This window comes from Camelus ferus, chromosome 16 (assembly GCF_009834535.1).
Source record: "Camelus ferus isolate YT-003-E chromosome 16, BCGSAC_Cfer_1.0, whole genome shotgun sequence".
NCBI classification, from domain to species: Eukaryota; Metazoa; Chordata; class Mammalia; order Artiodactyla; family Camelidae; genus Camelus; species Camelus ferus.
In genome coordinates this window covers 4538127-4556689 of record NC_045711.1, presented here as the reverse complement: position 1 = coordinate 4556689, position 18563 = coordinate 4538127, and the positions used below count along the sequence as shown (strand labels likewise).

The 18563-nt window shown below is 33.2% G+C and overlaps 1 protein-coding gene across 2 annotated transcripts in view; it reads left to right on the top strand.

Annotated features, from left to right (window-relative positions):
- The window catches only part of MED13 (mediator complex subunit 13), an 84561-nt gene extending 66375 nt beyond the window's left edge, over nt 1–18186 (top strand). The window contains exons 19-30 of one of the 2 annotated variants that reach the window (XM_032498372.1): nt 482–671; nt 1649–2111; nt 3379–3598; nt 4222–4413; nt 4570–4793; nt 6630–6772; nt 7261–7419; nt 7538–7723; nt 9431–9579; nt 10732–10905; nt 13695–13795; nt 14150–18186. In XM_032498372.1, the coding sequence (XP_032354263.1) occupies nt 482–671; nt 1649–2111; nt 3379–3598; nt 4222–4413; nt 4570–4793; nt 6630–6772; nt 7261–7419; nt 7538–7723; nt 9431–9579; nt 10732–10905; nt 13695–13795; nt 14150–14282 (2334 nt within the window). In that variant the 3' untranslated portion in view covers nt 14283–18186. Of the gene's footprint in view, nt 1–481; nt 672–1648; nt 2112–3378; nt 3599–4221; nt 4414–4569; nt 4794–6629; nt 6773–7204; nt 7420–7537; nt 7724–9430; nt 9580–10731; nt 10906–13694; nt 13796–14149 lie in introns of those variants that run through there. The other variant, XM_032498373.1, reaches the window with a different exon arrangement.
- The last annotated feature ends 377 nt before the right edge of the window (nt 18187–18563 follow it).

Below are 18563 nucleotides of genomic sequence, written 5' to 3'. Positions count from 1 at the left end.
CCAGAAAGAAGTTCCACAGTTTAATAGGTTTGGGGAGACATCATTTATCTAGTTACCTTTTAGAGAGTCACTATTCATATTAGATTATTAAAGCCTTTGAAAGTCTTTGAAAGCCTGCAGAATTGGAGGAAGGATTAGATACATGTATTTACATACATGAGTTGGGATAGATACACAACTAAAATGACTGCATGTTTATGTTCACATTTCTATATTCTGCAGGTTTTCATTATTCAGACTACAAGTTCTAGGGCCCTTCTTATTATTTTATTTCATTGGAGATATTTTAATTTTGATTAAAATTTAGTGGATTTCTAATGTAAAAAGACCTATGGCACCATTTCACCCTTGATAATTTTATTCCAAATGCTAACTAAAAATGATAAAGCTTATTTTAAATAACTTAAATGCTTTATTTTATGATATATATTAAAAACTATAATAAACTCAATAATTCTGATTTCTACATGTATATTTATAGTCCTGTCGATTGGGTCAACATAGACCTATTTCTCGACTGTTGACGGATGGAATCATGAGAGTTGGATCTACTGCATCAAAGAAACTATCGGAAAAGTTGGTAGCAGAATGGTTTTCTCAGGCAGCTGATGGTAACAATGAAGCATTTTCTAAACTCAAGCTTTATGCACAAGTCTGCAGATATGACCTAGGTATTAAATTTGTATTTATTGTATAAGGCCACTGTTAGCAAAGTATGACCCAGTCCACCAGCTTTTTGTAAATAGAATTTTAATGGAACACAGTCATGCTCATTTATTTATTTACAAATTATCTGTGGCTATTCATTGTGCTATAAGATCAGAGCTGAGTAGTGTAACAGAGACTGTAACTTTGTAAAGCTGAAATACTTACTTTCTGACCATTTCCAGAAAAAGTTTGTTGATCGCTGCAATAGAGATCTCATCAAATAGGAAGAAATTGTGGGTTATAAAAAATTTTGGTGGCTTCTTTAGGGTCTGATGAATTTGTATTTTTATTTAAGTTTCTTAACATTAAGATTCTTGATTTGTTAATGGTTTAGAGATAAAACAACTTGTAATTACCTCTACAACACCAACAAGCAGTTCTTTTTTGGAACTAGGAAAATGATAGCTATTGAAGACTTGTTTTTAACACCCTTGAATTTAAATATCAACGGACTTGCTTTATACTTAATCCAAAGAGACACAGAAACAAAGCATTGAATCTCATTAGACATTCCTATAATTTGAACCCCATGATAACATTCATCCATTTTATATTTAATTAGCTCCCAATATAGTCTGTATTTATTCACTTTGTGACTTAGGATATCTTTGAATGGTTTTATGAAAATTTGCTAGGTACTGTTATTTCCATTTAATTAATTATACCCAGGAAATAGAACTTGATTATATTTTCATGGAAACCATTTCTTTATTTTGTATGAAAATACTGGCTTACTTTTTCAATTCCATTTAAAATTTGTTTCTGAAGTTTCTAGGGGAAATAGAAAGCTAGTATCTGCTGTACTGTTAGCAAGCAACTTAGGGGAGGGAAATTACCAAAAAAGTATCAACTAGATATTATTATTTATATATTAGAATAAATAAAGAACCACCCAGTGAAATAAAGAATTAAATATCCTGCCTGTTTTTATTATCTTTAGGTCCTTATCTTGCTTCCCAGCCATTGGACAGCTCTCTACTTTCCCAGCCAAATTTAGTTGCCCCTACAAGTCAGTCTTTGATTACTCCATCTCAGATGACAAATACTGGAAATGCTAATACTCCATCTGCCAGCATAGCATCTGCAGCAAACAGCACTATGACAGTGACTTCAGGTGTTGCCATGTCTTCTTCAGTTGCCACAGCTAATTCAACTTTGACCACAACTTCAACTTCATCTTCATCATCCTCCAGCTTGAATAGTGGAGTATCATCAAATAAACTACCTTCATTTCCACCCTTTGGCAGCATGAACAGTAGTGCTGCAGGGTCCATGTCTACACAAGCGAGTACAGTTCAGAATGGCCAGCTAGGAGGGCAACCATCATCAGCTCTACAGACACCTGGGATTTCTGGAGAGTCATCTTCACTTCCCACTCAGCCACATCCTGATGTGTCTGAAAGGTATATTTAAGTATACTAATCTTTAAAGAAATATATGATTTATTTATAACATGATTAAAACATGATTTATTTATAAATATAAACTTATGTTCTTGTATAAATAAGAACATAAAGAGCTTTTTGATCTTATCTTTAAATTTTCAGTTTGTATAATGTTGAATTTTTTACCTATAAAATTATAATGAAGATTCTTCATGAAGTCTTTATATAGAATCCTTTATCATAGAATCTCAGAGTGGGAATTTGGACCTTGAAAACCATTTAGTCCAACTGTCCTTTGATGTTTCAGTCTGTTCTATGACATAACTGTCAAGTAGATTTGCCTATGTGAATCACTTCAGTGATTTAGAAGTCACTATTGAATGAGCCTGTTAAGAGGCATAAGAATCATACCAAGATTTGAATCTCAGCTCTGTCAGTTACTGGCTGTGTCATTTTAGGAAAGTTATCTAACATTTTTTGAGCATGTTTTCTTATCTATAAAATGGGAGCAGTAGGATATAATGTACATTACACACTTTACAGAGTGCTTTCAAACACTTGAGTTATTTATAATGACAACAGGACAGCTCATTTTATTCCTTTTATGAATTTTGATTTATAGGTTAAGTTAGCCTGAGGTTGGTTATATCTGTCAGCTACATGGATGCAGCTTTGCCCATAGTTATATTCATTTATGCGATTAAAAACAAACTGTTAATACCCAGCTAGATCCATCCATCTTGAACATCTAAATAGATTTGGACTTTAAAAAAATCCTATTACTGTCAAAGAATGAAGCTCATGCACCATGAAGTTATGAAGTAGGAAATGAATGTGTATATTCTAAAAATTTAGTAGAACATTGACTAAGTCTGGAAAACTGGTTTCTTTCTGGTCTAGCTCTGCTTCTAGTCAGCTTTGTTGTCTTGGACAGCTCATTTACCTTATCTTTGTCTCAGTTTTTTCACATAAGCACTAAGCTCTTTAAAGTTTCTGATACTCTGTGGTTTTAAGGATTCTGTTTCTTTTTTAATGCAAGACCTCTTAACGCGGAGGGTGGTTGTACACCATGAAATTGTGAATGTTTATGGTTCTCTTGGAAGACAAAGATATCCATTCCCTTTCTCTTTGGAGAGAAAGATGAGGTTCTCAACCACCTTCTCCCCCCTGCTCCACTAACAAAAGAAAAAAGATGGAGACGGTGTTAAGAACCTGCGTTGATGCTATTTCAAGAAGGTACAGCACAACTTTTTTCTAACTGTTTTATTTTTACTTTTAATTTTAGCACAATGGATCGGGATAAAGTGGGCATCCCCACAGATGGTGATTCACATGCAATCACTTATCCACCTGCAATTGTTGTTTATATAATTGATCCTTTTACATATGAAAATAAAGATGAGAGCACTAATTCTTCTAATGTATGGACTTTGGGGTTACTTCGATGCTTTCTAGAAATGGTCCAGACTCTGCCTCCTCATATTAAGAGTACTGTTTCTGTACAGGTAAGAATGATAAATATTACAAGTTAAATTTATACAATACAGTTTGATGTTGACAGAAGTTTCAAGGATACAATTCTAGGTCTCAGCTGATTTTCTAAAAGTCAAGTTCTATCTTACTGGTTTTATTTTAAGTGATATTATAATCTTAAGAGAGTTTTTAAAAGATAAAAAAATGCATTAAGTACGTTAAATGTCTCCCCTCTGTTACTTTTATAAACTAATTTTTAAATTTATAAGCTTAAATAGGAAAATTGAGCATGGTCCTATATAAGCTAGAGTTCTAAATAAGACAAGTTGCAAGTAAAAGTAGAAGCTACCCCATATTAAGTTATTTGCAGAGTTTGAATTGTTTCTTTATAGACTACAACAATTAATTCTGGTTAATGGCAGAATTAATCACCATAACTGCAATATAGAAATGTTTAGAGATTTTTACATAACCCTTTAGTAAATGGACTATTAAAAATCTACATAATAGATAAAAAATATAATTCATTAGATTATCAATTTAATTAGGGTTTGTTTAAATTTTCTCATAAAAGTTCTTAGAGTTTTAGACCCACAGTCCTTTTTATTCTCTTGTTGAAAATTTAACATCTGTAATATTTGTCTATGATTCTTAGATTGTTCCTTGTCAGTACCTGTTGCAACCTGTGAAGCATGAAGATAGACAAATCTATACCCAGCATTTAAAATCCCTGGCTTTTTCGGCCTTTACTCAGTGTCGGAGACCACTTCCAACATCAACCAATGTGAAAACATTGACTGGTTTTGGTCCAGGTTTAGCCATGGAAACTGCTCTTAAAAGTCCTGATGTAAGTATGTTTTCCATGACCAAAGTTATTGAATAACTAAATTTTATGATTTTATGCAAAACTAAGAGCAGTTCTATGTTTAGCTCTCATATTCCAATTATCTTATGAGTAGAGATAATATATCTCATTTTCAATAAAAGATTTTGTATCTTACAGAGACCAGAGTGTATTCGACTTTATACACCACCTTTTATTCTGGCTCCAGTGAAGGATAAACAGACAGAGCTAGGAGAAACATTTGGAGAAGCTGGACAGAAGTATAATGTTCTTTTCGTGGGCTACTGTTTATCACATGATCAAAGATGGATTCTTGCATCTTGCACAGATCTATATGGAGAACTTTTAGAAACTTGTATCATTAACATTGATGTCCCAAATAGGTACTTTATTTCCTTAAATGTATTATTATACCATCCCATTAAAAAAGTTCATGCATACATTATGTTTGATTTTTATTGAATAGAAAACAGTTTGGAAGGTTATATTCATTAAAATATTAAGTCTTGGAATTGTGGGTGCTTTTCACTTCTTTTGTAGTGAATATTTATATTGTATCATTTAAGAGAATTAAAAATAATTAATCTCTGTTACATACACAAAAGAGATTAAAGTCCCCAAATTCTATGTAATAAACCTTGAGGTAATGATTTTAGTCTAACAGATTTTGAAACATGGAACTAGAAAGCCCTCTGCAAATTAAAATATATTAATTTTATATATTTTACTATCCCAGAACACTTACTTTTCTCAAGTACTATCTAAGATATAGTCCCTAATTAACTGAGTGAGTTAACTTCCTTTACTAAAATTGTTGACTGAAAATTTTACCATTTAAATGCTGGAGTGTCTTCTGAAAATGGTGACCTTTTCAGAATTCTTCTTGATAGTAGTTAGATATCATGACCATTTATTTCTGAAACTATAACTAATAGGTCACAACAGGTGAGCCTTATATTGAGTTACCACTTAATAGACACTTCTAATAACATGTTTCAGGGCTGGTGAACACTGCCTAAGAGAACCTGAAAGGCTTCTACTTTCAATATTAAGATTTAGTTCTGTCTTTTATTTTATTACATAATAAATGTTCTGTTCTTTTAAGTTCAGAAATTGGTTACATGTAGAAATATTTAATGATTATTAGATTATAGTGATGCTGAAGAAACCGAATATAGAAACACTGATTTTACATTATCGATTATAAAGATTTATTGACTATTTTATAAACCTTTAGAGCATTACTTCCTATCTTACTTCCTTGACATAATTTTGATTTTTAAAAAGTGGGATAGTTGTGCTAATTAAGCAAGCTTTGGAAAGAGTATACTTACGTGTGAAGAATGAGAAAGAGGATAGAGAAAGAATAATACTACCTTTCCTGTACAAAGATAGTATCGCCAGATAGTATCGCCATTTTACTGAAAGTAGAAGTAAGATGATGGTTAAGAGATTTCAAATCCCAATTCTGCTACTCGCTGGCTGTGTGATCTTGAAGAAAATTACTTTATCCAACTGAGCTATAGCTTGCTTCTCTGTAAAATTAAGAGGATAATTTTATCTGCCTCATAAGGTTGTTAGGATGAAATGAGGTATTACATGTAAATTGTTTGGGCATAGTGCTTGGTACATAGTAAGTACTCAATAATTGGTAGCTCCTGTTGCTCAGCCATCGAGTGCTCATTTTATGTACTTGCCTAATAAAGGACATACATGCAGAAAACACAGCAGTGTCATTTGTTCTGAGAAGTGTGGGGGGTTTTTGTCGATATTCTTCAATTTAAAGCATAGAGCAAGGGTTGGCATACTACAACCCATGGGCCAAATATGGCCACGCTCATTTGTTTACCTCTTGTCTATGGCTGCTTTCATGCTGCAGCAGCAGAATTGAATTGTTGAAGAATTCTTGATAATCCTGCAAGGCTTACACTGTTGGCCATTTAAAGAAAAAGTTTGCCAATCTCTGGTGTAGAACAGTGTCTCTGGTGAATTTTGGTGGTTTGTGGACAATTTTTTAAGTATATATTTTAACTTGTATTTTTAAAAAGTGCGAACTAGCATGCCAAACCTGTGATTTTATAAATATTCTTGCTTAGGACTTGTGTAAAATATAGCAAGCATTAAAATGAAGGAACCAGTTTTTCACAAATTTGAGCTCTTTTGAATGTCATTATATGAATTTTAGACATATTTATGACTGTCTCTATTCCAAATAATAGGGCTCGTCGGAAAAAAGGATCTGCTAGAAGATTAGGTCTACAGAAACTTTGGGAGTGGTGCTTAGGACTTGTACAAATGAGTTCATTACCCTGGAGAGTTGTAATTGGCCGTCTAGGAAGAATTGGTCATGGAGAATTGAAAGGTAAAATTGTACTTTTATTATTTAATTCTTAAATTTCTGTCTTCTGTTAATTCATGTACTATATCCAGATCACAGCTAGCTATAGGTACTGAATAAAATGCAAAGGTTCTAAAAAAAACTAGAATTTTGTTTTGTTTTTAAAGAGGAACCACATACGTCTAGGCTACAAATGGCTTAATTCAGATTTTAAAAGAACATATTACAACTTTGTATCAGTGTTTACTTATCAATCCTATTTGTCATCCTCCATTTTTTTCTCCTTTCTGCTTTTTATTCAAATCATTCTTTGTTCAACAGATACTAATTGATACTGACATACATTAAAGTTAGGGGGATAAAGGATTTTGAGTAACATCAGCAATAAGAGATTTTTTACTTATTTGAGGACTATATTAATTTTAAAACCATTTTGTTTTAACTTTGGTTCTACAGGGTGTTAACAATGCTGTTACTTTGGATTTTTTTTTTTAAACTGTTGGTACCCACAGATTGGAGCTGTTTGCTGAGTCGTCGAAACTTGCAGTCTCTAAGTAAAAGGCTTAAAGACATGTGTAGAATGTGTGGTATATCTGCTGCCGACTCTCCCAGCATTCTCAGTGCTTGCTTGGTAGCAATGGAACCCCAAGGCTCTTTTGTTATTATGCCAGGTTAGCTATCTTTAGTTTATATCAGATTTAATTCTTTATGCATTTAAGTTTCTAAGTATTATGTAAAATCGATTCCTCATTTATTAAAAGAAAAAAATACCTTTCATCTTCTTTTCAGATTCTGTGTCAACTGGTTCTGTATTCGGAAGAAGCACGACTCTAAACATGCAGACGTCTCAGCTAAATACCCCACAGGATACATCATGTACTCATATACTTGTGTTCCCTACTTCTGCTTCTGTGCAAGTAGCTTCAGCTACTTATACCACTGAAAATTTGGACTTAGCTTTCAATCCCAACAATGGTAGGTGAATTGTTCATAAAGGTTTGCAAATTTAAAATAAACCTTGATGATTGTGGTTGATTACAGGCTGAGTAATGACTCCCAAAACATCTATGTCCTGTGAACGTTCCTGAAACCTGTGAGTGTTGCCTTATATGGCAAAAGCAAAACCAAAAAAACCTTTGCATTTGTGATGAAGTTAAGGATCCTGAGATGGAGTGATTATCCTGGGTTATGCCAGGTTATGCTATCATCTGTGTCCTTATAAGAGGGAGACAAAGGGAAGTTGGACTAGACACAGAAGAGGAGAAGGCCATGTGATGGAAACAGAGGGAAGCAAAGTCAGAGAGAAATGACTATGCTGATGACTTTGAAGAAGAGGTCATGAGGCAAGGATTACAGTTCTAGCTGCTGGCAAAGACAAGGAAACAGATTTCCCCTTGAGCCTCCAGAGAGAGCATAGCCTTGCCAGTACCTTGATTTTTGGCCTAATGACTAGCTCTTCGTTTTCAACTCAATAAATCTGATTTGGGACTTCTGGCCTCCAGAACTGTCAGAGAATAATGTATGTTGTTTCAAATCAACAAGTTTGTGGTAATTTGTTACAGTGGCAACAGTACAACCATTCTTATACTTTGCTGATATCAGAGCTGGTGCTATGAATTATTTTATGTGTTTACTTATTTTAAAAGGCAACTTTGATCATAAAATATTTGTACAGGTTTCTGCATATGCTGTTGAGTTACTTGTACCTAAACTTTGCAGATCATTTTATATTCCTTTCTATTTTGATTTGCCAAAATAATACAGTAATCTACAAATTGCCAGAGGAGGGACATAACTTTTCTAGATGAACTTACAGATTGCATTTTACTAGAAGAGAAAATAAGTGATATCCTATTGTTTCTCTGAGTTATTGTAGAAAACGGCACATCTCTAATAAAGGCACAAGTACGGGTATTAATTATTCTCTTTTAGTGTGTTACACAGTAACTTGAATATTTTACTTAATAATAAAGAATTAGGGAATTAGTCACGAATAGTCTCATTTTAAATACATTTTCATTTGCAGTATTTGTATGTTTCCTGTTACTGCTCTAACAAATTACTACATGCTTAGTGGCTTAAAACAACACACATTTATTATCTTAACAGTTCTGGAGTTCAGAAATCCAAAATCAGTCTTACTGGACTATAAAGTCAAGGTGTCTGCAGGGTTATTCTTTCTAGAGACTCTAAGGGAGAATCTATTTCCTTCCCTTTGCCAGCTTCTAGAGACCACATACATCTCTTGCTATGGCCCCTTCTCCCACCTCCAGTGTCAGCAGTTTAGTGTACTCATGTCTTGTCACTGACTCTAACCGTTCTCCCTCCCTCTTATTAGGACCTGTGTGATTACACTGGACCCACCTGGATAATCTTGAATAATCTCCCCCATTTTAAGGTCCTTGGCTTGATCACACCTGCAAAATTCTCTATGGTAACATACTCACAGGTTCCTGGGATTAGGATGTGGACATTTTTGGTGGAGGGATTATTCAGGCTCCTGCATGTTTATTTATGTATAATTGATTATTTGCCTCCTAGCACAGTACTTGGCACATGGTATACACTCAGTAGATGTTGATTAAATTAACTCATTTTGGGTTAAAGTTTATTGTTTTAACCATTTCCTGTAAATGACCATGAGATATGAGAAATGGAATATTTTTTTTTCCTCCTCTATAGATGGAGCAGATGGAATAGGTCTCTTTGATTTATTAGATACAGGAGATGATCTTGACCCTGATATCATTAATATTCTTCCTGCATCTCCAACGGGGTCTCCTGTACATTCTCCAGGATCTCATTACCCCCATGGAGGTGATGCTGGCAAGGTAACCCTGTTATAAAAGTTTAGTTTATCTAAATGTCATTTGTTAATTTAGTAATGGACTTATGTATGAAATAGAACACCTTTTTCCTTGAAAATCAGAAAGAGCAACAGTAGACATCAGTATTTTGAATTGCACATTATTAAGAAGATCTCTAGGTTCTGCTTTCTCTTTGTATTTTCTGAATTACCTGGCATTAGTCCTTCTTTTGTAGTTTTCCTGCCTCTTCACCATTCCCTCTACTCAGGTACAGGATTAGATTATCTGATAATCAGTATATTGCTCTAAGAGCTGGCATTCATATCAGGGCTGTGAAAAGGAACATAAAGGAAATAGTAATTTTCTCATAAGGCCACCACCACCTTTCTTCCCCCACCCTCCCTGTAGTTTCAGAAGTTACGGAAGCAGGCTGTCTTGTTCCTTCTATTTGAACTCAAAACTAATTGGGCTTCATTTGAACAACATTTTTTGAATGAAATTTTATGTAGTGTTTATTTGATTATTATATGTACATTTAGAACCTGCCTTTTTAAAATAAAGAAGGATCTTTGTCCAACCTTACCTTGCATCTTTTCCTTCTTTTTTTTAAACTGGAAAGAAATGAGATTATTGAGGGGGAAAATCATATAAGGAAAAGCACCAGTAATCTTACTACTTTAATAAATAATCTGAAGGAAATGAGCATCACTTAATAGTTGTCTTTTCATGATGCCATAATGCTTTCTAAAACACTATTAACTGCATTTTTTAGGCTGCTCTAAATGAATAAAGCTAAATTTAATCCACTTTTGGATTGGAGTGTGACAGTCAGGAATTAATTGAAGGAGTATTAGGAAATAAGTTACAGATTTCATTAAACATTTTTTGTTTTTTTTGTCAGCTACAATGGTTAGCACACACACGCACTGAACTTGGGCTTGACATAGTAATACAAACTTGTTAAATAGTTGGTACATTCATTTCCTCATGCAACTCTTAAGACTTAATGCTATTATTGGTTATGATACAAAGCAATTGATTCTTTTCAATATCCTTCAGTACTTTTAAAAATTGAAGTCATAAGATAATGACTGTTTGCCATAAACCATTCTGTATTTATAGCTAGTGCCTGGGTATATCAAATGCACTAACACACTTTTAATTTGTCTTTCTAAGGGTCAGGGTACTGATCGGCTACTTTCAACAGAATCTCATGATGAAGTAACTTATATTCTTCAGCAACCATTGGCCCTTGGTTACTTTGTATCAACTGCCAAAGCGGGTCCGTTACCTGACTGGTTCTGGTCAGCATGTCCTCAAGCACAATATCAGTGTCCTCTTTTTCTTAAGGTATTTCTTTCTTTCTTTTTTTTTTTTTTTTTTGCCACTTCCTAAGTAATGCTGATTGATGGCTTAAGTCATAAGAAATATAGAATCTTACAGCTTTTGACTGAGGTCTTAAATGCATTGCCACATATAACTCACTAGACAAGATCACAAAGAGAATAATTATGAAACAACTTTAATTTTTAAATTCATATTAAGTTTAAACTTTTAACTAACTTTAAATCAAATTGTTGGGACTCTTGCTCTTATTTTCAGCTGCACATATAGAAGTTTAGAGCTGGGAGAAACCTTGTATTACCTTTAATATGACATTTTCATTTTCTAGCTGAGCATATTAGAAGTTTAGAAAAATTCATTTGTCGAAAGTCATAAATTGGTAGTATACTCAAGATTAAAACTGATATCTTGTAATGATTATGTAATGTTATTCTTTGAATTACATCATACTGCAGTCCTATGGTCCCTCATTTTGGGAATTAGAGGAGTCATACTCTTTGTAAGAGTGCTTGATATTTAGATACATTTACTACCTCCTTTAAAAAGCTTTCTAACTTTGTGTAAATTGTTGTGTTAAAGCTACTGAGTGATTTTCAAGTAATAAGATTCTCAAACCCATAGTGACTTTATCAAAACAGAATCATTAGCAAGTGATATAACAAGGTTGAGATAAATCATAAAATTTAGGGAAAATGAGATGTGAAAGCCCTATCTAGAATTTGTTGCTGCTGCTACTACTATTTCAAAATAATAAATTCAGATCTAGTTTCACTTATTCTTACGCAGATCCACCAGAAGTTGACTGATTTATGCTATAAATCATGCTAACTTAACAACTTGCCAACTGATTTTTATTTGTAGGGTAAAAGTTGGATGGTATAATTTAGTATTTTAGGGTTATATTTTAGTGGGTACTAGAACCAACAGCTTACTGCTATCTTTTAAGCCTCTGCCATTATCCTGATTGCCTTGGCTCACATACCATTGAGTCAGTGACACTTGAGATTAAGCAATGAACTTCTGTAGCACATTCATGAAGAATACAAGAGCTGTTGATCTGAATTGACTATTAATGAGGTAATATATTTAGAGAGTGTCAGCCAAGGTAATAGCTTCAGCATATGACTTTTTTCCCCCTTCCAATATATGTGCAATGGTCTATACAGATCTCATTACAAGAACATATTTCCAAAGGAGTTTCTGCATAATAGTAGTAGTCTTTGGAGTTTCTACAAGATGGTTCTTTGGGAAGTGCTTCATGTGCTTTCGGCCCCCATTTTGTTGTTACATGCGTGCACATTCAAAAATCTGAAAAACAGCAGCAAATAACATTGTTTATGTACCATTTCCCAAACTTACTTTAATACACAAGAAAAGGATTGTGTAACACCTATTAATAGTTCATGACCTTAGTGTTTCACAGAACATTTTTTAAAGAAACACCACCTTACAAAAAGTCCGAGGGACTATCCAGATTCTTTTCTACTCAATATTTATTTGCAGAGAGGATAGTGTAAAGTGGGCATTCACCCTCAGATACAGTGTAACAAGATTAGGACTTCTGGTCTGAATTACCAGGTAAGGCATAACTTACCATAATTTTATTCACCTTTTGTTTTCATACATCCCATTTTATTTCTATACCATAGGCAATAAAACCATCTGGCTTGTTTCTCTTTGCTTGGAAAAATAGTACATTATTACCTAGATAATTAAAAAATCTTTTTATCATTGAAATTAGAGCACTGGTACTGATTACATTCATTTAATTTGTAGTGATCTGCCATATGAGACTTTGGCTTATAACTCATAAATCAAGGGTGTATAGGCAGTTGAAACATATATTTTTGGTTATATTTCTTAATATGTAACACAAGAGTTTATACATATATTATAATTGTAGAGGAGACAGCACCTAAATATAAAATAGTACCTTTTACATTATAAAGAATGAGATCTGGGGGGAAGGTACAGCTCAAGTGGTAGAGTGCATGATTAGCATGCAAGAGGTCCTAGGTTCAATCCCCAGTACCTCCTCTAAAAATAAATCAAGCTAATTACCTCCTTCCCCAAATTAAAAAAATGAGATCTAACAAGAGTTTCTGCACTCAGTACCACCATCTTGCCATAGGTTTTTTAACACTTATATATATATATTGACTTAAAAACTAAATGATTCACTTTCTTTAATTGAAACATGAAGAAGAGAACCACACTTCTTTGTGTCACTCTTCACTGCTGTTACCTAAATGGGTGTGCCACTTGTTACTAAGCTCTCATTATGAAATTGGGAGGGCAGAAGAAGGCGCTGTATTACTTAGCATGCTCAAAATTTCACCAGAGGTAGCTTTGTTTAAGATTTGTAGCTTTCTAAGTAAGATATTTACATATGCTTGACTCCTGTTACTTTCCTCAGCGCCAGACCTGGGTGCATCTGCACAGTCTCTGTCTGTGTAACCTAGGCACTGTATTCTGGCTTTTTAGTGCTTTCTTAAGCATTTACTTTACACATCTAGGCAGGTTGCACTTAGAAAATAGCTACAAATCCTTTTTTTAGGATTATTACGTGGTCTCAAAAACAATAAAGCTGAACAAAAGTAAGTAAGAATATAAGTTATGCACTTAAAAATTACTTATGTAATGAATTAAACAAGAAGAACAGTCATGTTTATAGTGGCTCCCATTCATTACATAGGTCTAAAATGTATTTCATCGAGGAAGAGACCTTGGGAGAATAAGGTAAAACCAACAGATCTTTTTCCATTTGGTTGACTGATTACCTATTATTTTTTTAGGCCTCTTTGCACCTCCACGTGCCTTCAGTGCAATCTGACGAGCTGCTTCACAGTAAACACTCCCACCCACTTGACTCAAATCAGACTTCAGATGTCCTCAGGTACACCTCTTTTTATCGTTAAGGATTCACCATTGCAACTCTGAAAGAATACAATGTTGATCCTTATTTTTTCTCAGTTTTGGCAATAGCTGACTGTTGTATACCCTTGGATCTCTAGATGAATTATATCATTCAGAATGGGTGTTTTTCTTTCAAACATGTATAATCTACTTTTGGGAACAATTTTTATGAAAACAGTTTTCTTTAATTTCCCCAAGGACTCTCTGTTACATACCTTCTACCATCTTTTTTCCTTTATAGTGACTTTGAATCTTAGATACCATAATTGGAAATTGCTTCCAAAATCTACAGTGTACGTAAATACCTGACTTACACAGTTTACTTGCTTTTCAGGTTTGTTTTGGAACAGTACAATGCACTCTCCTGGCTAACCTGTGACCCTGCAATCCAGGACAGACGCTCATGTCTCCCAATTCATTTTGTGGTGCTGAATCAGTTATATAACTTTATTATGAATATGCTGTGATCTTCATTAGATGGAACTGTCCAAGAAAAGAACAAGGAAAAAAGACATTTCGCTGCAAGATTACATTACAATTATCTTCTCAGTGAAAGTCATTTGTGATGGGGTCTGATTCTTATTACTTCAACAAATATTGTTTTGACTTGAGGGGAGGGGCTACAACCCTGTTTTTTTTCCACTGACTATACTGAACTCTTCAGGATGATGACTGATCATACAAAAACGTATTATAACATTTTCGTAGCAAAATTAACCTTTTTTTTTCCCAGTCACAGTATTTGTGAAAAGTAATGAGCCATAGTACCCAGTCATGTTAAATGAATATTAAAAGCATGGAGAAGGAAACATGAGGAACAATGAATTTCAACATATGGCTTCAGAACATCAAGATGTTCTTGTATTGGATTATAGTATCTAGTATTCAAAAATGCCTGCATCTCTTATTTATTGTAAGTTTTTAAATGTACAAATTGTCTTATATTTCTTAACCTCTTTTATAAAAATTTTCCTAGAAGGTTTATACTGCCTTCTTGCTTTAAAGCAATTGGTCTAAAATATATGTAATCGTCTTAATTAAAAAGTTGCAGTAGGGTTGCTTTTAGAGTATTATTTTTTTGTAAGGGGGTGGGTGGGACAGTAAATTTGTATTGTCTTGATGTACAGTTTAATGGGGATAGAGGGGGAATAATGTCCATACCATTGTGTGTGGAGGATTTACAGCTAAGCTGTAGTTGCAGAGTACATGTACAGTAATGAAGTTCACTGTGTTTATAAATTGAAAAGGTACCGGGTCTTACAACATTTTATATATCAATCACACCTTTACAGGATTACATGATGGCAATATACAAGTGATATTGTTAGGTGGTTTAACTTAGAATAAAATGAGAATTCTTCAGTTATATTTTGTACTATGGTTTAGGGCTATGACTAATATTTCAGGCCATTTCCAGTGAAAGAAACTTAGTTTTACAAGAAAAACATTTGCTACTGAATGCTTAAACTAATTTTGGTGTTTAATGTTACATGCTTAAATTTTTTTGTTTGTTTTAACAGTGGCACATCTAGGCATGGGAATATTATTAATTATGAAAATTATCTTCAGGATCTGCTATAAGGTTGAAATTTAGCCCAGCTCTAGGCATTTTACAAATTATTTTTAAAAGCAGTCACTCTTGATTGTTTGGCTTTTTTTTTTTTTTAATTAAAGATTGGGAATGTGTGTGAGAGTATGCATATGTATGGGTGTGTGTGTGTGCAATCAAACTGTGGTGTAAATAGATTCTCAGTGAATTCTGGTATTCAGACTATTCCACTAGTTAAAGAACCATTTTCTAAACTTAACCTGTTACCTTTTGCCTTTTTTATTTATTTAATTTTCTTGGTTTGGAGATGGCAGTCCCAAACACCAGAGTCTGTTCTTTTCTATAACACAGCTCAGATTAAGGCAGGGCATATGCCAAGGAGGTTCTCACCTCCCTAAAGAAGGGACTTGAATTCTAGGGACTTTAATTCACCCCTTCCTTCAGTACAGCTTTCCCCCTTCTTGTTTGCACATGCCAAGATAACTGCTTTTACGCAGGCTTTACCCCCTTAAAAAAAATCCTTTCTACAGTGCTGCTCACAAGAGAGTCCAAGTTAGCCTTCTACCTGTATTGCTGACTTGAATTCACAGTCGCCAAGTCTACCTATCTTTCTTGGAAGCAGTCTAGCAAAATTCCAAATTTGTATGTTCACTAATTCTCTACAAGGACAAAATCGATTGTATTTACAAAACTGTAATTTGGTATGTTTTGTTTTGTTTTACTGAAACTTGTTTTGTAAATACTATATGCTTAAATACCACTTTCTTAAGAACAATATAACTTATTCAAATTGTATATTAAAACATTAGTAAGTCTTGTTTTTCCTATAAAGAAAACACAATTAGTGACAAAGGTTTTCAATCATTTCTTCAAAATTACAATGCAATCCCAGTGGTTAGAATGTTTTGAAATTAAAATTTAAAGGTCACATCTCTGCATTTGTTTTTAAATTATGCTAACACACTACAGATTATGTTGGCATGTTTTGTTTTGTATTTTAGAAAAAAGCTTGTCTGAAATTTGAGGGGAAAGATGCTTATTTGGAATTTCTATAAAAAGAATATCCTTTTTTATATACTTTAGCTCAATAGAGACTTTTAGAAATAAAAGCTATATTCTCAGTTGTTTAAAATCACTAGCCTGTAGCAACCAAACCTCAGTTTGAAAACAGAATTTTAAAAAATTATTCCAACAGTTTCTTTTATATGGAGCCATATGGAAGGAACCCACTATACAATTCCTTTTAATCTGGGAATCAGGGAATAGTTCCCAAATATACAGGATTTACTGATAACATTTTTTTCCTTCCCTTCATATATAAATTCACACTCAAATAGAAAATTATTAAATAGCCATTTGAAAAGGTCAGGAGACTTATTTCAGAAACAAAAAAAATTAAGCCTTTCATGCGGGATGATGGATCTGACTTACTAATGTACTGTCACAGACAAGTATGGGTACTTTTGTTTTGTTTAAATAGGTAAGCAAAATAATATACTTTATACCAGTTGATCACCAACACTTTGACTTCTTTGTTACAGTGCTAATGTCTGTTTTTTGTGCAGTTACCCATTACAAAGCAGGGTGGAAGTTCAGTATTTTGGCATTTTAAAATTAGTTATATAATGTCTGCTTCCAGCCAGTGAGAAACATCTAGCCATACCTTTCTTATGCAAGCCATTCAGTTATCAGGACTGTGAATTAACACTGTATGAATAAATTTCTGTACACCTTATTGTTTGGCCAGAAGGCCACCAAGTGTACTTATATGTAATCCTTAAATTTTAAAGTAGCTGTAATTTTTAAATCTTTCTAAACTTTTCTTAAACCACTAAAATTAAGCTCTTACTACTTAGTCAACTATCCTCAGCTGTATTCGTACTCAATTGTCAGTATGGCACAGATTACTGTATTAAAATATTCTCCTTTCGTCTTCATATTTACCTTCTGAGGTAATTTTTTAACTTAATGTGTTACTACAAAGATTTGCAGATCTTTAATCAAGCACTATGTTAATACTGTAATATCAAAATACTATGTTGCATTATTTAAAATGTTCAAATTGAATACATTAAAAGGAAGTTTTTAAATGCTGTTGCATCATATAATTTGCTACTCATCCACTATGGCATCGCATATCAATCTATTAATACATTTAATGTTGCATGAATGATGTTTTGGTCTGGGTTTCCTCTTAAGATTTTAGTTTGTCTAAACTAAGTAAAAATGTTTTTGACATAACTTTTTTTTTTTTGTCTCTCCCACCCCTCAAAAAAATCAGCTAGAAATCCTAACCTTTCAGTTTTTCTTGGTGTATTAAATGGGCCCAGAACTGTGGTTTAAATCTTTATATATGTGTTTTCTTTTTCTTTTTTCTTTTTTTTTTTTTGGAGTATTAATTTAAAAACTGGATTTGGGACCTAAAATACTCCTCAGGTTGTTGTATTCATGAAGTTTTAAAATAGCTTTAGTTTTCAGAGTCAACTGGATCTGTGGACCTTAAAGTTAGTGAGTTTAAACTACAAATTGTAATGTCATTACTGGACATGTCAGCATCAACTATCTCAAAATAGCTTGGTCACTTTATGAAGGGGCGTTTTAAAGTTGTTGTTTAACAGTGACATTTAATATGGTCCAATTGCTTTTTTTTTTTTTTAACATGACAGAAAAAAGAATAAGGAACAAACACTATTGCTGCCGAATGCCATAACACTGAGTTGTACACATTGTGATTGAGGAAATGAAAAGGTTTATACTTTTTAAAAAAAACAAAAACAAAAAAACAAAACTTCAAATGGAATAAATTATTCATGAAGCCTTCATTGTGGTGTCTTATTCTGTTGAAAATATTTCCATCTTAAATTTGTGTAAAGAGTAGTAGCAGTATTATTTTTGTGTCATTTATAAATGAAAAAAGACAGCCTAAAAACTGACTGACAAACTTCTAACTTCTTTGATGTATTTTATTTTTTTTGAAGATTCCAATCATATATCAGTGTATAATATATAGGAAAATTATATATATATGTATATACATACATACTAATTCCTTTTAGGCTGGTCATTTCTATATCAGTTTTCCAGTCTAAACAAGCAACCTTCAAATATTTAAAGCTGAACTCTATCCTATTTTTTAAAATTACATAAATATTTCTGAAACATAAGAAAAGTGTTGTTTGTTCAGATATGAACAATCCAT